We start from the raw sequence: 19,634 nt of genomic DNA, 5'->3' as shown, positions 1-19,634 counted from the left end.
TCTTAACCCTGTGTTAAAGCTTTCAACTCCATCTCATGGTCTTTACAAGCCAATGGAGTAAAGATCTATCTGAGTAAACAATGTTTTGTCAGTCTCTGCCTATGGCACTAAAGAGCGTCTGCCCTTTTAAATGACTTATTTTATTTATTCATTTGAAAACCTCACTGCTTATTTCTACAGAGAAAATAGTTTATTTCCTCTATGAGGATCTCATGCTCACAATAAGTGCTTTATCTCAGGCATGACCACTGGAAGATGATGTCTGTTGACTAAAAACTGACAAATAATTATCCTTTTAAAAAAAAAAAAAACTCTGAAGTGTACATTCATTTTATTTTTTTAATATATGAAAACAATCACCTTTACAGATTGCACACAAATACACACAATCTCACGTGAATATACATTAGTGCAAATCGCAAACATTAACAAGGGGTTTTCGCACCAGGCCATTTCTCAGTTTGACTCGATTGGTCGGGTCGGAGCAAACTGGCAGTTATCAGTTACACGCAGTTAAAAAATATTCAGGATAACTTGCCAAGTAACCTGTAGTCGTACTCTGGCTTTATTAACTGAGAGCCGATCATTATTAATCTGCTGATCATCAACACCGTTTTTGAGGAGATGTTATTGTACGTTCACACCAGTCGCAGCAGACGTGCTTTCATGTGTTAAAAATCTCGAGCATTCAAGACACCATGGCACTTTTACTTCAACTGTGCAGCTCTGCAAATCATGACAGTGTAAGGATTATTGGAAACATAGAAAAATATCAAATTCAACATCTTATGAACTGTGTCAGTCGAAACATTATTTCCATTTCAGTTAACATTCACTGCTAGGAATGATTAGGCAAATTAGACCAGACGACAGAGAACCAGAGTTAAAGAATTACCTGTTTGACTTTTCATAATACATAACAAATAATATCTCTATGTAGTCCTACTCAGCTACTTCTGTTGAGCCTCAACAGCCTCAATAAAAATAAACTTCACACATGAATAATGTATTGCAGGGCTATTACCTTAGAAACCACTATACTGTCAGGTGTTCCTGTATTTTTGTCCTGTAGAAGTGTTACATGAAAGAAACTGTTATATGGATCAAAGAATAGTGGTTTACGTGATCAAAGATATTTGACTAAAAATCCTGCAGGTCCATAATCTTTGGGATTAAGAGCATCCTATTCTGGATCAGAGCAGCAGGCAAAGTGTCCACTCATGGATTTAATATCAGAAAACATCATACAATGATCTTCAACATGTTGCCACGATCCATGATGCAAAATTATCTCTAAAATAACTCCGGGATGGCTTTCGTCTCTGGTCTCATCATCACAAAGTCATAATCCACCCGTTGGTAACCGTGTTGTAACTGGCACATACAGCTGTGACGGTCTTGACTGGAAAGCCGGAGGTTGGTCAGGCTTTTGAGGTCGTAAGTTTCTGGTCACTCCTCTGAGCGCAGAGTGAGGTTCAGCCTCTGGACTCTCTCATAGAAGAGCATGTAAGCGTTGGAAGACAGCACCTCGTGCAGGCTGGCTTTTCGTACGGAGTCGTCCGACACCCAAAGCCACTGGGAGCTGAAGGCTGAGGAGCTGAAGGCTGAGGAGCTGCGTGGTGAAGGAGGGCTGCGGCGGTACGTGACAAAATGTCCCGAGTGCATGTCACCATGGTGAACCAGCACGGCTGTGAGCTGGAAAAGGTACTCTGTAGAACTGGAAGGAGAGACGTTGCGATCAAAAACACACAGGGATGGGTGTGAAATTAAAGAGAAAACAATGCAAGTTTCTAGTCAGGTGTCGGGCCAACAAAAGCCGGCAGCTGGGATCTGGTGACTGTGAAGGCCGCGGCATACGATTCACGCAGATTTTGGAGCCATATGCATGTGTTACTTTTCTATTCAGGTTTTTCCTTTAAATTTTATTGTTGAGTTTACCTGTAGTCATATGTGAGGCCGAGCTGCGGGTTCACACCAGGAGAGTGAAGAAATAAAGATGAACAGGTTCCATTGGAAAAAGGTTTGTTGTTGTTGTGATGTTCTGCATCTGGCAAACAAAACACAACAAATATATGATACATTACACACAAAAAAAAAAAAGCTGAATGTGAAGCAGAATTGATATTTTGACAAATCCAACATACCCGTGCCATTGGCTGTGGGCTTTTCAATAACATCATCTGAATTTTCTGCCTTCACAGGCTTTGGAGCACACATGATCCGCTGACTTCTCTGCGTGGAAATGTTGTGTTTGTAGCGGTCCATTGATAGATACTCTGTAAACTGCACATGCTCCTGTCTTTTGATGGGGGTCCCTTCACTGGACCACGTCAGTCTTTGTAAGTGGATGCAGAGGCACTGGGGGAGCTACGAGAGGGAGGAAAACATTAGACACAGAAAAAACGAACTTTGGAACAAACTTAAAAAATAAGGGGAACTCTTTTGATCTACCTAACATTTTATTGGATAAAAACAAACTTTAGCTGTCTAACCAGGGGTTAGCATCTTAGGCTATTAATATTTAGGTAATAATGACATTATAAATACAAATGACAGTCACCTTTCCCAGTTTTAGCTGTTTAACAAATGTTGTTCTCTGACTTTCCAGAACTTGCCCATTTACTGTCGTTTCTTGTTGAAGCTGAGGATCAAAAACAGAAATTAAACAAAATCAGTCAAAATTGTCTTTGTAAAGTAGATGTAGACCCTTCTGCTGTAAAATATACCAGTCATATACATGCAAATGGAGGTACCTCGAAGCTAGCTTTGCCACAAGGGTTCCCTGTCTGTGGTTTTCAGTGAATTACATATTTAACAAAATGATGACCACAACTTGGCAAGACACCGATACTACAGTGAATGTACCTTGGTGCAGTTTTCACACTCCACTTCTTTGATGGTCTCTGAGGAGATGAAATGCTGAAGACACTGATCGAGAGAGATAGGCCGACCCTGAGGACAAAGACAGATCAAATGACGACAAACACAACAACAAACTATATTAATTAGTGATGGTATAACAACCTTTAACATGTTTGTCTCCTGATTATTTTTACTCACCCACTGAGGTAAAGGGATGGACAGGGAGAGGCTCTCAAATGAATCATACCGCACTGGACTCTATTAAAAAAAGAAAGCAAAGCAGTGTCACCTCAAGAAGATAAAAAAAAAAGTCAAATAACACAAACTAACTTGCTATTCACATTAAAATTACTCACTTGCTGTTCGCAGCGTTTGCATGACATGTTGCTCGTTAGACGACCATGAAAAGGATGCTGAAACTTCCATGGACTTGGTATTGGATGAAGAGGAGCTGCAAAACATGAAATTAATACAGATGATTTTTTTCTTCTCTTTTTTTCTAGTTTGATATTGTAGGTGTCATAATTCTTTTGTATTCTCACCTCGACTTCTGCAGGTCATAGTTTTCTCATCTTGATCAGGGAGGCTCTGGTATAAAATAAACCCATAACACAGAATAACTGAGGGTGCACTACCAGATTTGAGACACATTCTAAGACCAGCTGATATTTTACAAAGGTTTAGGAGACAGAGTTTGGATCTAGACTGTATGTGTGTTCCTAAGTGCTGGACTGAACTGAGAAACAAACAGTATGGAAGGCATGCAGCATGCAAAAGAAAACTGTGTCCAGTTTTAGGGGAAACACAGGTTGGGAGATGACAACTTGCCTCGAGAGACTGCATGTCAAACAAGTGAGTGACTTTGGGTTGGCGATCCCGTTCCTCCTCCAGAGAAGATGTAAGGACATGAAAAAGTTCATGTGCATCCTAGAGGTAATAAGGCAACGCAAACAGACAACTGTTAAGAATTTGATGAAACACTGCTTCATTCATTATATAAAGACATACCAAAGAAATGCCACTCAACATCATGATGACAAACCTGCTCTTCAAATGAACTGATGTGCCACCGGTACAGTCTGAGAACATCCAGGAGGCATCCAGCATCCAGCACATCTTCCTCCCCAGGCTCATCACTGGACAGAGCTGTCGGTGCACAAACAGTTTCAACGTCAGAAATATGAATGAAACACCAGGTGTCCACTACGCTCCAGCAGTTCATCTGACAGACTGGTTTTACATACCTTTGAGAAGCTGAAGCAAAGTTGTGGACAGCTGGTTGTCTTTGCATGACTGGATCGTAGGCGAACCAGAAAATTTCTCCAGCCACCTGATGAAGGACGGACACGCTGCCAGCCCCTGAAGCAAAGAGTTCAGGAAGCAGGTGTTGCCTAGGTTCAACAGACCAGGAACCATACCTGAAAGAAAACAGGAATCATTATAGATTACTGCTTTATAATCAGTGCCCTATGTATAATCTGTAGATTACACTGTCATACCCAGTCTTACCTCTCTTTCTCTTCTTTCTCTCTGTAATTGGGCCCCACAAAACATATACTCCAGCTGCAATCGCAGCAGCTATCCCACCAATGACACCCCAGTTTTTAATCATTTTGTTTCTGAAAAGAGAATATATGTTAATGAAACACAACCATACTGGACAGAGAGGAGCAAAACAGAAGACAGGTAAAAACAGTAGGGTAGGCAGGAAGGTAATAAATGAATATCACCTCTGTCGATGACAAAGCAATAATGATATTGACATGTGTATGTGTTCACTGGGCACTATCCTTGACAAAAAGCTGATTTTGGCAGTATCATGATTTGTAAGCCAATTGTGTCTTTTTTTGTGACAGGAAGAATGAGTGAGTAAGTTTCATGTCAACAGGTTCCTGCTGACATTATTGTAGCTCTTTTATGCAGTCAGTTTTTTTTTTTTAATATTTCTGCATATTTCTGTCACTGTCAAACAGAAAACGTTACTAACTAGAGTGGTCAAGATCGGCAGCAAAAGCAGCAGTACTCCACAGAAATGTAATCTGTCTGACAAAAAGTTGCTAAATACTGTGTCTACCCTGTGCTACATCATTTACATCAGCCCTTCAGACGCTGCCTTTAAATTCCAAAGTATAGTCCCTTTAGTCTAAACCAACTCACATAGAATCTCTTCGAAACCCAATTCCACACCTTCTCACCACAGCGAGCGGTGCTGATAAAACTTCATGATCGTTTTGGAAGGGACTGTTTGTGGCAATGTCCAACTGCATTGTGTTATACTGAGATGTATTTCCAATATTTCTTCTAGCCTCACTGTGCAGTTGACAAAATGACAGATAGAACCTTTGATAATGCAATACAATTCAAGCGTACCAAACCAAAATAACCAGAGTTTAATCAACACGTTGTTAAACATGAACTGAACATTATAAACTTCATGACAGAGCATTTTGTGCAGGAACGTTGTATTAGAATATGTTTTAGCTGGGTGTATCTAGCAAATTGAGTGCAAGTTGTGCCTTTGTTTTTTTTTTTTGTTTTTTTTTAATCCTGCATATTTTACCCTCCCAGGTCATATTGTTGATACACGTTTACAATCTAATTAATCTGTCACTGCGATTGTCCATACAATTAATTAACTATGTTGCTCTGTTCTGTAATATGTTTTGTATGTCTGTTGGTCGTGGAAAAAGAAAGCCTTCTCTATTGCTCTCCCTGAGGTTTCTTCCATTTTCCCCCATTAAAGAGATTTTTCCCTATCCACACAGAGCCCCCTGTGGCAAATATGTGATGGTGGTCTATATAAATAAACCTGATTTGCTGAGTTGATTTCATCAGTCTTTCTCTGTGCGGGTTGGTAAATGTTTTTGGTTTTAAGAAATTTTAAGAAACCCATGTGGGTCATAATCATTAGGTTTTCTTTGAGAATTTGTTATGGTTGAATAAGGCCCTGCTCTGGAAACACAGACAAAACAACGTAATGCAAACTAAATGAATTATTGACGCGACCTACTGACCCGTGATCCAATTAGTTTATCTGTCGTAAAAACAACAGCCTCTACACACACACTTTAGTCTACTAGTGGTCCAGTTAGAAAGCTTGAGAGTGTTAGTTAATGTTAGTTAATGTTATTTAACGACATATACGTGATATAATCTAGTTAGTACCAACACTAACCCCCCAACCAATATCCCCCTCTCACCTTATCGATGTGTAACCATCGACCAGCTCACACCACCATTAGCATACAGCTTAGCTTACCGACAACAAAACCGAGGTCAGGCTGCCCTCAGTGAACTATGTCGCCTCCATGAATAAATATCCAAGCTTCTATCTTGAAACACAGGTAAAACATCTCATTGCTACGCGTGTTCGTCGGCAGGTTTGGTAATGGTTACATTAAACCGGACTCTGTGTCTGTCTGCGCATGTTGCACTTCGGGTCCAACGTACGTGCGGCGGCGTCGTGACCCGCATTTACTCCTGCCCCAGTGAACCAACTAAGCTTTGGTTGGTGTTTTGCCAGATGAAGAGGTTTTACCTGACTACGGGTCCAGTGCCAAGGAACTCTCCAACAAGCTTATCGGAGGTCTCGGGTCTGTAGCGCAACATCCTGCTTTCATTGCGGAACTCCCGTCTGTAGCGCCGTGTTTCAGCACGGACCCACGGAAGAGCGTTCGGACGTGTTCACTGTTTACACTCCGGACAATACAGAGTTTATTACGCACACTACTACAGACGCGTGAAACATTTGCGACCGCAAACTTCTCAGGGGAATAAATGACAATATTCAAACGGTTCAAATCAGATCTGACCGAAAACTTTTCCTTCTTTAAAGTCAAAAGTTTTGCTCTCACTGGAGAAAAGTTTGGCGAGACAGTTTCTAAATTTGCTTATGATATTTGTACAGATTTCTGACCGTATAATGTGCTGTTAATGCTTAGAAATAAACTGTGTTACTTTCTAAATAATATAAAATATCAGTAGCCAAATATCCTATACATGCCAACTTTATTAATGCAAACCTATTTTCTTGAATTCAATAGGCTAGAAGACCTGAATCCTCAACTGAACCAAAAAGGATTCCTCTCTCTGTAACACCTAACATGTATTTATTTAATTGGTCAAAATCAACAACCTTGGCACACTAATTTTCTTTTCATTGTTGAAATAATTGTCATGGACTGTCACCCCTTAGTTTTGTTTCCATTAGGTTTCTTTTTAAAAACATATTTATATCATAATTTATTGTGATCTTACAGCTACAGACGATGAAACAGTAACCCCAAAACAACATGGGGAATAAATATAATACTGTCACTGTTACACTGTATTTGCATCATCTGGACTCAGCCACTGTAATAATGTCCCATCACTAACGAAGTCTTTGTGTGAGTGTTGATAGGTCGTGTGTGGACCATAGCAATCCTGCAGTCTGATCCTCCTGAGCTCATCTTATCCATGCTCCCTCTCAGTGTCTCGTGCTGCCTGTGACTCGCTCACGGCGGCCTCTCATTGGCTGCTGTCGGCGGACGCCGGAGCGGGTCGCTCTCCTCGGTGCTGAAATCGCTGCTCGTCGTGATAATGTGGAACGGCGATGAGGCCAAACGGAGCGTCGGCCAATAGACACCAAAATGGACGATGATCTGTTCCAACTGAGACAGCTGCCGTGAGTAAACCACAATCTGCGCACCAACGCCTTTCGTTGTTATTCGGGCCATTTTTTTTTTTTTTTTGAACCACGACAGCATGTTTGTCCGACGCGTCGCCCTCTGACAGCTTCGCATCGTGTTTGTGTGATTAGCTCGCTGGACCACAAACAACCTGACATTCCTGAAAAGCAGCAGTCAATTCTTTAACGACATGTATCCAGTTATATCACCGAGACACGCTCCCAGATTGAAGAAAAAATAAAAACAACCTGGCATGTCCAGACACCGCTGGTGGTGCAGTTTGTTTACAGTCGCACCATTTCCCCTAAGAAGACCAATCTGGCTTTATTCAGTCATAGGAAGTATCTTTACTGTGATTTATTGCTGATAAGTTTTCCATCTTAACTTGTAATTGTGTTTGCTGTCATGACTCAGTACCTAACGTGATTTATTTCAACCCCGCTGCACGAGCAATAAGCTCAGCGCTGGCCCATACAAGTCTAGCCCACTCGTCATAAGGAATATTTCTCAAACACACACAGTAAAACAGTGAGATATCGTCTTTTTGAGGAATTACGTGACAATAATGACACATGTAAAATAAAATAGTTTGTTAAACAGGAAAAGCACTTTCAAGTCTATTCCAATCAGTAAACGGCGAGAAAGAATAAGCATAGCTGTATGTTCATGGGGTTTCCACACTATTGCTGGAAATTATTCACTAATATGGATTTTCTGGTGAGCCTGAAAATGATAGTGACTTACAGTAAAAAAGGGTATTCCTGGACATCTCACATACTCGTCTGCAGCTCTGACACTTCCTATTGCAAGTAGGCTATGTTATGTAATTACAGTGATTAAGGCATCACTGGCACTCTTCAACTTCGCTCACAGTGTTCAAGCCTCAAGGAACTATCCATTATCTGCACGTGGGAGAAGATTATACCTTCCATCTGTAGAACATGCATATCTCTGGGTGTTTAGCTTTTATAAGCTTGCCAAGCTCTGCAAAGTAGAGTGTGCAGAGCTGTCAGTTGGCCTGACATGGTTCGCCCCATAGGATGCTATTACCACCCATTCACAAAATCACAGCCAGAAAAAGCTCACATCACCTAGGCAACAGCCTCCAACTCTCATTTGTACTCAGCTTTGCCCTGGCACTAGTCTTCTGATACCCCCATGCCCAGCCATATTGTAGATATGTTAATCCTCCAGGACTTCTAAAAATATTAGATTTTTTATTTATTTATTTTTTTATTTTTTGTAGTGTTGTCCGCTTCCGTCGCACAGGGGAGAGCACACGCTCAGAGGATGATGGCGAGAATAGAGAACAGGTTGTCAGGATTGCAGAGCAGACTGATCTGGAGTCTGTGGCGCTTGCGGATGGAGCTCCAGTGCCTCGGGAGTTTGCCAATCCAACTGATGGTACAGTATGGCAGGGCTCCATTTTTTCTCAGACAATTTTTTTTTGACTTCTTGTTCCTACACTTCCCTGTTAGGCTCAGGCTCAAGTAATATCTTGCACATGGCCCTCAAGATTGCCACATTTCTCATTCCGTCAGACACATTCATGGTAGAAGATGCCGTAGAGGCCATAGGCTTTGGGACATTTCAGTGGAAACTCTCCATCCTCACTGGTCTGTCCTGGGTGAGAAATGCTCTTTAATTTAAAACATAACATCCTTCATGGAACTGTGCCTACTAAGAGACTGATTTATTGTGTCTCTGGGTGTTTTTTGTTTGCTCAGATGGCTGATGCCATGGAGATGATGATCCTTAGCATCTTAGCGCCACAGCTACACTGTGAATGGAGACTGCCCAGCCTCGAGGTGGCACTGCTTACATCGGTACGATGTCCATAAAGTGCTCCTGATTTCAATGCCATATGTCTGTGCTGATAGTTATTGATTAAAAGCTCAGGGATTGTTTTTGAAATAATCGCCTGTCACAATCATGTAACACCTGGAAAACAGTTGAGACCCTAATGGTTTTTAATGTTATCAGATATTTGTTGCAATATATTATAGATTTGAATTTCCTGTGCAGATTAATAAAGTATCTATCTATCTATCTATCTATCTATCTATCTATCTATCTATATTTACTTTTCTTGAACAGTATGTATTTTTAATGAAACCACTTAATTAATACAATTAATACAACATTCACTGTTCACAAGAAGATGCTAAGTTCACATTCAGTCACTTCTTGTGGCCCACACTAAAACAGAAAGCTACAGTTCTGTTTGCAGTATGAAAGTATGCATGAGAGGTTGTGCATTATATCAGCCATGTGTAGTGAAACCCTAGTGAAGCCCAGTTTCATTGTTTCTTTCACTGATGCAGGCCGTGTTTATTGGGATGATGATCAGCTCCTCTCTATGGGGAAACATATCCGACAAATACGGCAGAAAGACAGTAAGTTCTTGTGACGCTTCTGTTTGACGTAGAGTTCATTTATATTTCAGCTTCCTGTAAGACAAACTTTATCTTGAGTTTATGGGCTGTTCGAAGTTTAGCTTCTGTGTTTCTGAAGGAGAGAAAGCGATCGATATCAGACGCTTGTATTGTACACAGTGAAAACCTGCTCTTCTCAAGAGCCTTATCGGATCACCATGATTTATTTAGCAGCTTGTTATGTTTTCATTGTATGCACACACAGGGTCTGAAGATGAGCGTGCTGTGGACCATGTTCTACGGCCTGATGAGTGCATTTGCACCTATTTATGGGTGGATCCTCGTCCTCCGAGCGCTGGTGGGCTTCGGTATTGGAGGAGCCCCACAGTCGTGAGTGACCCCAGTTTTTCTCTCTGAAAACAATGCTAATTAATGATTTGAGTTTGGATTGACAGCAAAATGTTCCTTCTTATAAGGGTGACACTGTATGCTGAATTTCTGCCCATGAAGTCTAGAGCCACATGCATCTTGCTGATTGAGGTACAAACCAGCATCCAGAAATGACAACACATGCAACCATAACTACAAAGAGCTGAAAGCCTCTGTTTTATTGGCAGGATTTAATATAATTTTTGACACTAAATCTCCTGCATTGCTGTTGCTTTGCAGATATTTTGGGCTCTGGGCACTGTGTTCGAGGTCCTCTTGGCGATCCTGGTGATGCCCACTCTGGGCTGGCGCTGGCTGCTTGGCCTCTCCACCATTCCTCTCTTCATCTTTGCCTTCCTGTGTTTTGTAAGTATCATGTTATTAGTCTTGAAATGTTCACAAATTACAGCTTCATCAGCTGACATGCCTGTTTTTTTGGGCTGGGTGGGAGCAGTGGCTACCAGAGAGCGCTCGATATGATGTGCTGACAGGGAATCAGGAAAAAGCTCTGGCCACGCTGAAGCGCATCGCCACGGAGAACGGAGCGCCCATGCCGCTGGGAAAACTTATCGCTGCCAGACAGGTGCAGTCTGTTTCTGCAGGACACAAATGCTCTGAATGCAATTTAGACATTAGTCATGTATGGCCAGCTATTATGTTGTAATCTGTGCATTCATGTCTCTTCTTTTAATTAGGAGGATCGTGGGAAGATTCAAGACTTATTTTCATCACACTTTCGCTGCACCACGGTTCTGCTGTGGTTTATTTGGTAAATGGAGTGAATGAAAGAGCAAATTAATCTGTGCTTTAGTTGGATTTTCTCACCTCATGTGAATTCACATTGTTTCATCCTCCGTCCCCTCAGGTTTGCAAACGCCTTCTCCTACTATGGACTGGTGCTCCTGACCACAGAGCTGTTTCAGGAGGGAGGCGCATGCGGAAGTGAGTCAGTGCTCCTCAAACACCGACAGAAGCCCACACACACTCAAGGACACACATACATTTTAATTTGGCACACTGATGAAGAGACGTGGTAGTTTAGTGACCTGTGTGTCTATCCATCCATTATCTATACTGCTTATCTGTTAAGCATCATAGGGGGAGCTGGAGCCTGTCCCAGCTGTCATTGGGCAAGAGGCGGGGTACACCCTGTATGGATCGCCAGTGACTTGTGCGTCTATGTTTAGTAAAACTGAATTTTGGATAAATAAACATGAAATAAATCGTGCTTCTCAAAGTCAAAGCACAGATTGCTCATTATCATTATCAATGGCCTAAAGGGACAGTTGATGGAGCTGAGGCATCCTTAATGTTCTACCTGCGCTGTTGCTGATATGACAAGTCAGACTGATGCTGTGAAAAACATCGATACATGAACGCCTTAATCTGTGCATACCGGTCTTGTGATACAGCTGTGTTTTTGCAAAAAGCACTCCAAAGGTATTACAGACAGTAGCAGACTGAGTCAGCGCTGGGTGTGTACTATCCTGTTTGTTGTTTTATACCTCCCTCTAGTGTCCAAAGGTAATAAGATGGAGCTCCGCTGCAGCTTGGAGTGTAAATATCTAAACTCTGACGACTACAAAGACCTACTGTGGACGACGTTATCTGAATTCCCAGGTACACATCACTGAATTCTCTTCAAAATGTCATTCAATATGTATTTTTTTTACAAATTATTCTGGTTATGTTCGGTAGCTAGCTTTCCACTGTACAGTATTTACTACAGTGATTTCTTCAAAGGTGCACTGATATGTCACTGTTTTGTAATGTAATTATTATGTATATCTAATGAAAACTTATTAGTTGCTCCAAATATCTCTTTTGACACTAACAATAATATCTATAATAACAATGTTATATACTATGTACATGTTTTACTTGTTACTATGTTACATGGTACTTTACAACAGACCAGTTAAACAGAAAGATAACTGTGAGAGAGCAGTAATAACTTAAGTAAAATCATCAGAATAATAATGTTTATAAATCTGTCTCATAGAGCTTTTGCAAGCTGTTCAAACTTAAACACTAATGGTGGCTTCAGTTTAGGTGCAGTGGCATGTTGGAGCCACATATTAACAATAAACAACATTAATCTGGTCAATTAATATAAATTAAAAGTCAAACCATTTTTGCAGACATGCAGGCTTAGTAAAGTAACTGATTATGTTGAACAGGACTGCTGGTGACACTGTGGGCTATTGATCGACTGGGAAGGAGGAAGACCATGGCATTGTGTTTCCTCGTCTTCTCTCTGTGCATCATTCCACTCTATGGTTGTGTTGGGAGGTAAGGGTCATAGTTCGACTTTTAATGAATCGTGGATCCCATGTTTTTCCACTCTAATTGGCGTTGCTTGATCTTTTGCAGAGCGTCCATGACAGTATTAATATTCATCGCCAGAGCTTTTATTGCAGGGGGGTTCCAGGCTGCTTATGTGTACACTCCAGAGGTAAGATATCCAACCAGGCTGTAGCTTGTATCCAGTTTTTGCTTGTATCACGGAAAGTGCAAACAACTCAGATCAAATCAATAGCTGAGGGAGCCAGAGAGGCAGCCTCATCAGTATTTTCTGAAACTCTGCAGGTGTACCCAACAGCGACCAGAGCTTTAGGTCTGGGAACAAGCAGTGGAATGGCCAGAGTTGGCGCCCTCATTACACCTTTTGTTGCACAGGTAACACACTGCTACCACTCTCCTCTTATAGCACAAATTGAGAAAGAGTAAAGATAAATGTTTGTTGCTGTGCTTCACCTGCAGGTGATGTTGGAGTCCTCGGTATACCTAGCTCTCTCAGTGTACTGCTGCTGCTGCCTCCTGGCAGCCGTCGCCTCCTGCGCGCTGCCAATTGAGACGACTGGCCGGGGCCTGCAAGAGTCCAGCCACCGTGAGTGGGGCCAGGAGATGATGGGCCGGGCCTCCTCCCACAGCTCGGGAGGAATCCCTCATTCTAGCTCCGGCTCCCAGGGTTGAGGACGACGCCGGCCGAGGGTGGGGGGAGGGAGGGCGAGCACAGTGGAGAAAATAGGCGAGGAGAGGCAAGAAAGCTAAACTGGCTTTCTGTGTCCATCTCCAGTCCCACCCTATGACTCTTCAGTTTAGACACCACAGTGGCTTCAGAGAGCCAGGCAGCACAATATTTTTACATGTCACTGTACTTGTAGTCGTCAACCACCATCGCTGTCACAATTTTGCCACTGTGTAAGTGCACACAGGGTGACTGGAAAGACCAAAATGACCTACAAGAGTGCAAGAACAAAATGGTGGACACAGTGGGAAAATGAGAATTCAAATACTTAAAAGTATGTGAATCCTGCTTTGCTATTGGGAAAGACGCACAGGGGAAATAGAGACGGCTGAAGTGTTAGAAGTTCTTCTTTTCAAAGAGCCTTAAAACTACCTATTCAGTTTGTGGTTGAGAGACCTGCTCTCAACCTTATGAAAAAGCTGCTTCTATTCACATACTGGATATAGATGCGTAGATAAGAGAGAACAATATCTTGTGCACACAAATTGCCTGTTAAAAATACACTAATTACAAACTCAGCTTTATTAAAACTGCTTCGCAGGAGCGAGTTCCACATCATAAAATTAACAGACCATTCGATTAAACAAAGTCTGGAGTTATTTAAGATTCACTTCGGTCCAGGCATACAGTCACTGACTTTCTTTCATACATTTAAATGCTTTGATAAATTATTCAAGTATTATTTCTCATTTTGACATGGACGATATTTGTTCTCTGAGGAAAAGGCAGTTATTACTCTAGTAATGAAAACACCACCTCATGTCTTGATCATTATGTGGCCATTTATTTATAACAAGCTGTCAAATCCGCCAAAGTCGTCATCAGCTGACAATATCTCATAATCATAGCATAAAAGGAGCAAATCCACAGATCCTGGCTTGCATTTGAAGACAGCATTACGTAAGTTAATGTTAAAGTATTAGGGAATTTAAATCTGAATATTATCACCACCCAAACCTGACTCAGCCCAAGTTAAAAAATGATTTTAAATGATTTGATTTAAAAAAATGAAAAACATTAACACGAGTATACAGTGTTATTATCTATAAACCATGCTATGTCTCTTGCTCTACTTTACCAGACTTTCATACTGTGTTCATGTAAGACCTACACATGCATATTCAATCATTTAGTGGGATGTTACTTTCTGTCTCTCTGTAAATAATGTATCGATCCCTGGTTTAGTTGTTGTCTTTGCTTTTGTTTGTAACAAAGGTGATGTGGAGACAGACTTTGCCCAGTCTGCTTCGACGAGCAACACGCTGAGAAAAGTTTTGTTTGCAAAAAAGAAAAGAAAAAAAGATTAAAACTAGCACAGGTCCACCAAGCTGACTCTTACCTGCCAGTGTTTGAGATTTAGTGCTGCGTTAAGTGTCTGTGTGCACAGATTCTTGTCAATGCACTGGATGTAAATGTGTATGATACTATAGTAAATAATCTTTCCAAAAGAGCAGTGGATTCGTGTTGTTATTTCTTACTAAAAAAATCACATTTTTGTGATTTCAGTATTTATTTTCAGTAGGTTCATCTACTTTTTCTACATTTACTCTTTCGCATCACATATACAGTACATGACATTGTTTTAAAGTGATGTAATAACCCCCAAAGACGGAATATCTGTTTGCTTTCAATGTAGGTAGAGACAAGAGGAGTTAGCGCACCACTGTATACAAGGCTCTGACAGTGAAACCTGAAAAAGGAGTGCACCAATCACAGCTGCATGATGCAAAAATTTACAAGTGAGCTTTTGGACCTTTGCCTTTTTGTTGAGCGATCTGACCGAAGAGCCTTGCTGCCTCCTGGGCACAGCCTCGGTGAATGGTGAGCCCGAAACCTCCGTGGCCGTAGTTGTGTATCACCTGAATGATGAGAGACACAGTATTTGAGAAGTTCCTATAATCTTATTCCTGTTTAGAGTCCTGATCAACAATTCAATTCAATTCAATTTTATTTATATAGCGCCATATCACAACAACAGTCATCTCAAGGCACTTTTCATATAGAGCAGGTCTAGACCGTACTCTTTAAAATAGGTATTTACAGAGAGAGACCCAACAGATCCCACCATGAGCAAGCACTAGGCGACAGTGGCAAGGAAAAACTTCCTTTAAGAGGCAGAAACCTCGAGCAGAACCAGACTCAGGGTGGGCGGCCATCTGCCTGGACCAGTTGGGTTAACGGTTACAGTTAACGGTTTACCTCTATTGTAGATGCACCAGACTGTATGGTCTCCCTCTCCAGTCGGACTTTACTGCGAACAGGTCTGAGGCCGGACCAGTCCTCCACTATCCTGGCATGCTGCAGTTAGACAACAGCAGAGACATAAGCTGCCCCACATTTGAACCTTGAAAATGCGTTTAAACATTTAAAAAAATGTCTAAATTAAAGTTGTGTCGCGTGTTACAATATCTTAATGTGAGTGGTTGAAAATCAGAGTTCCCTCTGTCAGAGCCATCTTGTTCTCTATTACTAACATTTTACAGAATGAATTTTCTAAATATATCAAATGAAAAATGTTAAATATTTAGCTCTACAGAAGACTCAAAGTTAATAATTAATCACTGTTGAGACAGAAAGTCTTTTTATGGCCTCTTTGCCAAACAACATTTTCATATCACCTTACCTTGAGGCTGGGTTCCAGCCGGCAGGCGCTTTCCCAGATTGTCTTATGGTCAACAGAGTTGTTCTGTTCACTCCAGTTTCCTAGCTGGAAAATCCCACCAACTGTCACAAGACGACTCCTGCAGACACAGATGTTCTTTTCAGCTATGAACGCAGCTCTGGTTTTCTGGAGCTACAATCTCAAATGAACCCCTCCAAAAAAACAGACAGGGCTGTGACAGCAAGCATCACCATGGTGACTAAACAACAGTGTGTAACTAATGCTGGAATGAATGTGATGTTAAAAAAAACACATAGTTTAGCCAAGCTTCACACGGAGCAATGTTTGGACCTGGTGAAATAAGTTAAAACTGCACAGCAACATGTATTATGTATAAGATACTGTATATCCAGAAGTAGAGACACTAGAGACTAGAGACAATTACCCTGGAATGATGTATGGTGAACTGTAGACTCCTGTTGTAAAGTTGTGGGTGATAATCCAATGTTTCAACCATGGAGCATCCACCTGAAACACAGGAACAACAGGGTTCAACCCCTACTTCCTCTGTGCATTTATACTCGATGAAATGAACTACAAAATCGACACATAAACCTGTTCATTATCACCTTAACTATCTGACCGCGGCCTGGTTTCAGGTCTGGGTCCGGCTGCAGCTCTCCCGATCTTATCCCAGTACAGTTTATGATCACATCTGCCCCGGTTTCTGCCAGCTAAAAACAGGCATGCACGATAAGAAATAACAAATATGACAAGAGATAACACTTTGGAAATCTAAATATAGTAATAGATGGGTCTAAAAAGCATTCTTAAAATTGCATTAAAACATAAGTATATGCAACTATCATTCTGAAAAGCCCTCACTAACCTCCTTGAAGGACTCTATTTTCCTGTGGTAAAATTTCACCCCCCTTTTTTGCAGCCTGGAAAAAACACAAAACCAGATGTAATGCGATAAGATATTAAGAGCGCTAGAAACCTTTCTCTTAAACATAACAGGACATCTGGTCGGTGGATGTACAATCTGGGCCTAACACTGTGTCCAAAATGATTCTCTTATCCACCGCACACTGTGGTGAATTTTCTGAGGACTATATTGAGTGTCAGATGGAGAAGTTACAAAAAAACAGTCTCAGGTTGTTTCTTTCATCCATCAGCTGTCTAAACTATGTATAGGTATGTATACATGTCAGACATTGCTATATAATTTTAGATAGACAAGGTTAACCAAGATAAGATAAAACTTTATTCCTTTCATCTTTTTATTGGGTAATAAATGTTGTTGCAAACTGGTGCTATACCAAGATAAACTGAGTTCAACTCAGGATGTGTTAAAATCTGGATAAAAAGAAAATGCTGATACAACATGGGAAGTTACTCAAGAAATAAGTTAATCACTCACCAATCCATCAGCCAAGGTAAGTATGATTTACCTTCCACCATGAGAGCAGTGTTGAACCACCCATAACTGGATATTATTGGAAAAGATAAATATATGTAAGAGCTGGTAACACAAAATTTTTTTGTTTTAAAGTTTAACATGCAGGAATTTGGTTGGGTAATTATATGTACCTTTTTTTTTGCAAGTTACTAAGAAATTAGTGTTAGCACTTTCTTTCTTTCTTTATTTCTGACGATTTGTGGCTCTCCTTTATGTTCTCTAAGTGTTTTCCTTTCATGGCAGTTTCAGCAAGAACCTACGTGAATCCAGGGAACATCTTCAGCTCTCGTTCTGTGAGCTGTCTGAAGCCCAGGACGGCGTCTTTAAATGAGGGATCCTGCAATCAAATACAAGACACTTGCTATGAGACCACAAAGAATACAGAATCCCAATAAACCCCTGAGTCTGAGTCTAATCCCAACCCTTAGCAAGGCCTCTCTGTTGATGTTTTCCAAGCACTGCAGGCCACCATTCTTTGTGCGTCTGAACAAAGCTCTACTCTCAGTGCAGCTGAACACTAATGGACTGTGTTCATGATGGATATTGCACTGGTATTAGGTAAATTTATGAAATGAGTTACTTGAGATTACATTGTGTCTACATTTATCATTGCACAGGACCTTTGTTCTTGGTTGTAAAAGGCTCCTTAGAAAAGGTCAGATCTTATCTTTGAGGTCAGATTTACTGTGCAGTCTCCAGTACTCACTGGGGCTGGTTCAGTGCAGAGGTTGTAGCCAGACTGAAGGAATATGCCCATTTTTATGGATTCTGATGAACTGAGGAAGCTCAGCAAGTAGTCAAATGTCTCTTTATTCCATTTTCTGAGGGTGAGGACAAATACAGCATTTAAGTGGCTGTCACTTTGTGTAGATAAATAGGAGTATCAAAAGACAGTTTAAGAGACTGCACTTACGTCTCCTGGACGTTGCCCTTATCGTACAGGTACGGCTGCCAGAAACCAGCAGCTCCATCACTGGTGGTCAACGGAGTGAAGCGGTCTGCATACACCTCAATGGTCAGCGGACTGATGATTGAGTGATACTGCTCATAGATGCTCTGAGCAGTTGACAGACCAATGACTCCAGCTCCAATCACTGCTACCCGCATGTCTGGAGTAACATGAGACACAACACATTTTAGACCTGAGACTTAAAGACATCCTATACATGTAAACTGACAATCTGGGTCACTGAATTGTACTCTGATACACCAGAAATCTTTCCTTTCTATATCATTAAACAATGTATTATTTAAAATGTGGAGCTATTATTATTAGAGAGCTGGAGAACAGGGGAAAAAAGAAAAGCACAAAAGACACAACTGTAACTGTACTGTGACAGAAACTTGATGATGATATCTTCGAAAATAAAGTTTACCCGCTGTGCAAACCTGCTGGATAACTATCTCACATTGAGTGAATCACAACAATTTTGTATAACTTTTGCAATTTGCAGAGCTTATAATGGGAAAGTAGATTATTATGTAACACAGCGGACGACGTGTCGAATAAAATGCATCTGGGTTTAGAGAAGCAGCATTTCATAGCAAATCGTTGATCTTGAAAACTAAAGACTACATGCTACATGATGTTATACAGATAATTTACTCGATCTGTATTTTTTCGAGAAAGTTTGGCTTTACCTTCAGACTCGAGTTCGGTAACCGCTGCAAAAGCTGTTAAAGTCTGTTACAACTCACAAGCGGTCAGTCACTGGTCCAGGGCTGAGGGGCGGAGACAGCAGAGGCGGAGCACGTGGTATTCATTTTTATATATAGTCAACAACTATAAAGTCAAGGTGACTGGGTGTTATGCATATACACAACCGGACTGTAACATGCCAAAAACAATGCGATCAACCAGTTTATATACGTGGGAGTGTGCCTTTGTGCATGTGTGTGTATGCGCTGCCTTCATGGCCACATCCAGGCTACTGTTACAAATGCTGAAACTGGTGCAACAAGCGCACACAAGACTGCCTGCAATGATAAGCTATCATTGCCTCAAATAGCTTACTACAAGTACAACAGCAAGTTTGGTGCTGTCACATGCTGTGCCAAGGCAAATACCCAGAGGCAAAACACAGATTTCCTGCGACACACTTTCAAGCAGCATCAGACTTAAGCTTTATTTTGTTTTCCCTGGTTACAACAACAACAACAACAACAACAATAATAATAATAATAATAATAATAATAATAATAA

At 41.1% G+C, this 19,634-nt stretch overlaps 3 protein-coding genes across 5 annotated transcripts; 1 reads left to right on the top strand and 2 right to left on the bottom strand.

Annotated features, from left to right (window-relative positions):
- Positions 1-325: 325 nt before the first annotated feature.
- Positions 326-6,532, bottom strand: usp30 (ubiquitin specific peptidase 30). Of its 3 annotated transcripts, none has more exons than XM_018668641.2 (13): positions 6,401-6,532; positions 4,372-4,481; positions 4,107-4,280; positions 3,905-4,008; positions 3,691-3,789; positions 3,405-3,450; positions 3,219-3,313; positions 3,061-3,120; positions 2,866-2,952; positions 2,561-2,641; positions 2,145-2,367; positions 1,939-2,047; positions 326-1,717 (listed from the first exon to the last, which is right to left on the bottom strand). In XM_018668641.2, the coding sequence occupies exons 1-13, from the start codon at positions 6,469-6,471 to the stop codon at positions 1,450-1,452; spliced, it is 1,527 nt and encodes a 508-aa protein (XP_018524157.1). In that variant the 5' UTR covers positions 6,472-6,532; the 3' UTR covers positions 326-1,449. The 3 variants fall into 3 exon arrangements, with proteins under 3 accessions (XP_018524157.1, XP_018524159.1, XP_018524158.1); XM_018668643.2 differs by lacking the exon at positions 6,401-6,532 and adding an exon at positions 6,063-6,354; XM_018668642.2 differs by lacking the exon at positions 6,401-6,532 and adding an exon at positions 6,122-6,354.
- A 76-nt stretch (positions 6,533-6,608) lies between these two features.
- Positions 6,609-14,817, top strand: svopa (SV2 related protein a). The gene is made up of 16 exons (XM_018668640.2): positions 6,609-7,528; positions 8,779-8,936; positions 9,074-9,159; positions 9,260-9,358; positions 9,857-9,928; positions 10,173-10,297; positions 10,384-10,447; positions 10,577-10,702; positions 10,791-10,919; positions 11,032-11,105; positions 11,202-11,278; positions 11,852-11,956; positions 12,517-12,628; positions 12,710-12,791; positions 12,926-13,015; positions 13,100-14,817. The coding sequence occupies exons 1-16, from the start codon at positions 7,494-7,496 to the stop codon at positions 13,310-13,312; spliced, it is 1,647 nt and encodes a 548-aa protein (XP_018524156.1). The 5' UTR covers positions 6,609-7,493; the 3' UTR covers positions 13,313-14,817.
- On the bottom strand, positions 14,130-19,183 carry LOC108878198 (D-amino-acid oxidase). The gene is made up of 11 exons (XM_018668644.2): positions 19,073-19,183; positions 18,345-18,540; positions 18,138-18,252; positions 17,692-17,768; positions 17,393-17,458; positions 16,859-16,913; positions 16,599-16,703; positions 16,415-16,497; positions 15,991-16,108; positions 15,567-15,665; positions 14,130-15,226 (listed from the first exon to the last, which is right to left on the bottom strand). The coding sequence occupies exons 2-11, from the start codon at positions 18,536-18,538 to the stop codon at positions 15,101-15,103; spliced, it is 1,038 nt and encodes a 345-aa protein (XP_018524160.1). The 5' UTR covers positions 18,539-18,540; positions 19,073-19,183; the 3' UTR covers positions 14,130-15,100.
- Positions 19,184-19,634: the final 451 nt, after the last annotated feature.

The sequence above is a fragment of the Lates calcarifer genome, linkage group LG13 (assembly GCF_001640805.2).
Source record: "Lates calcarifer isolate ASB-BC8 linkage group LG13, TLL_Latcal_v3, whole genome shotgun sequence".
NCBI classification, from domain to species: domain Eukaryota; kingdom Metazoa; phylum Chordata; class Actinopteri; family Centropomidae; genus Lates; species Lates calcarifer.
This window is presented reverse-complemented; position numbering and strand designations above follow the sequence as displayed.

Bases quoted from the DNA above. Each gene is read 5' to 3' on its own strand.
- usp30 (XM_018668641.2), bottom strand. From the start codon at position 6,471: ATGTTGCGCTACAGACCCGAGACCTCCGATAAGCTTGTTGGAGAGTTC. The intron at 3,314-3,404 runs GTGAGAATACAA...CATGTTTTGCAG, and splicing joins TATGACCTGCAGAAGTCGAG to CTCCTCTTCATCCAATACCA. The intron at 2,368-2,560 runs GTGACTGTCATT...TCCCTCTCGTAG, and splicing joins AACAGCTAAAACTGGGAAAG to CTCCCCCAGTGCCTCTGCAT.
- svopa (XM_018668640.2), top strand. From the start codon at position 7,494: ATGGACGATGATCTGTTCCAACTGAGACAGCTGCC. The intron at 8,937-9,073 runs GTACAGTATGGC...TCATTCCGTCAG, and splicing joins GTTTGCCAATCCAACTGATG to ACACATTCATGGTAGAAGAT. The intron at 11,106-11,201 runs GTAAATGGAGTG...CCGTCCCCTCAG, and splicing joins GTTCTGCTGTGGTTTATTTG to GTTTGCAAACGCCTTCTCCT.
- LOC108878198 (XM_018668644.2), bottom strand. From the start codon at position 18,538: ATGCGGGTAGCAGTGATTGGAGCTGGAGTCATTGGTCTGTCAACTGCT. The intron at 18,253-18,344 runs GTAAGTGCAGTC...CCTCACCCTCAG, and splicing joins AAGGGCAACGTCCAGGAGAC to AAAATGGAATAAAGAGACAT. The intron at 16,109-16,414 runs GTAATTGTCTCT...CTGTGTCTGCAG, and splicing joins TCACCATACATCATTCCAGG to GAGTCGTCTTGTGACAGTTG.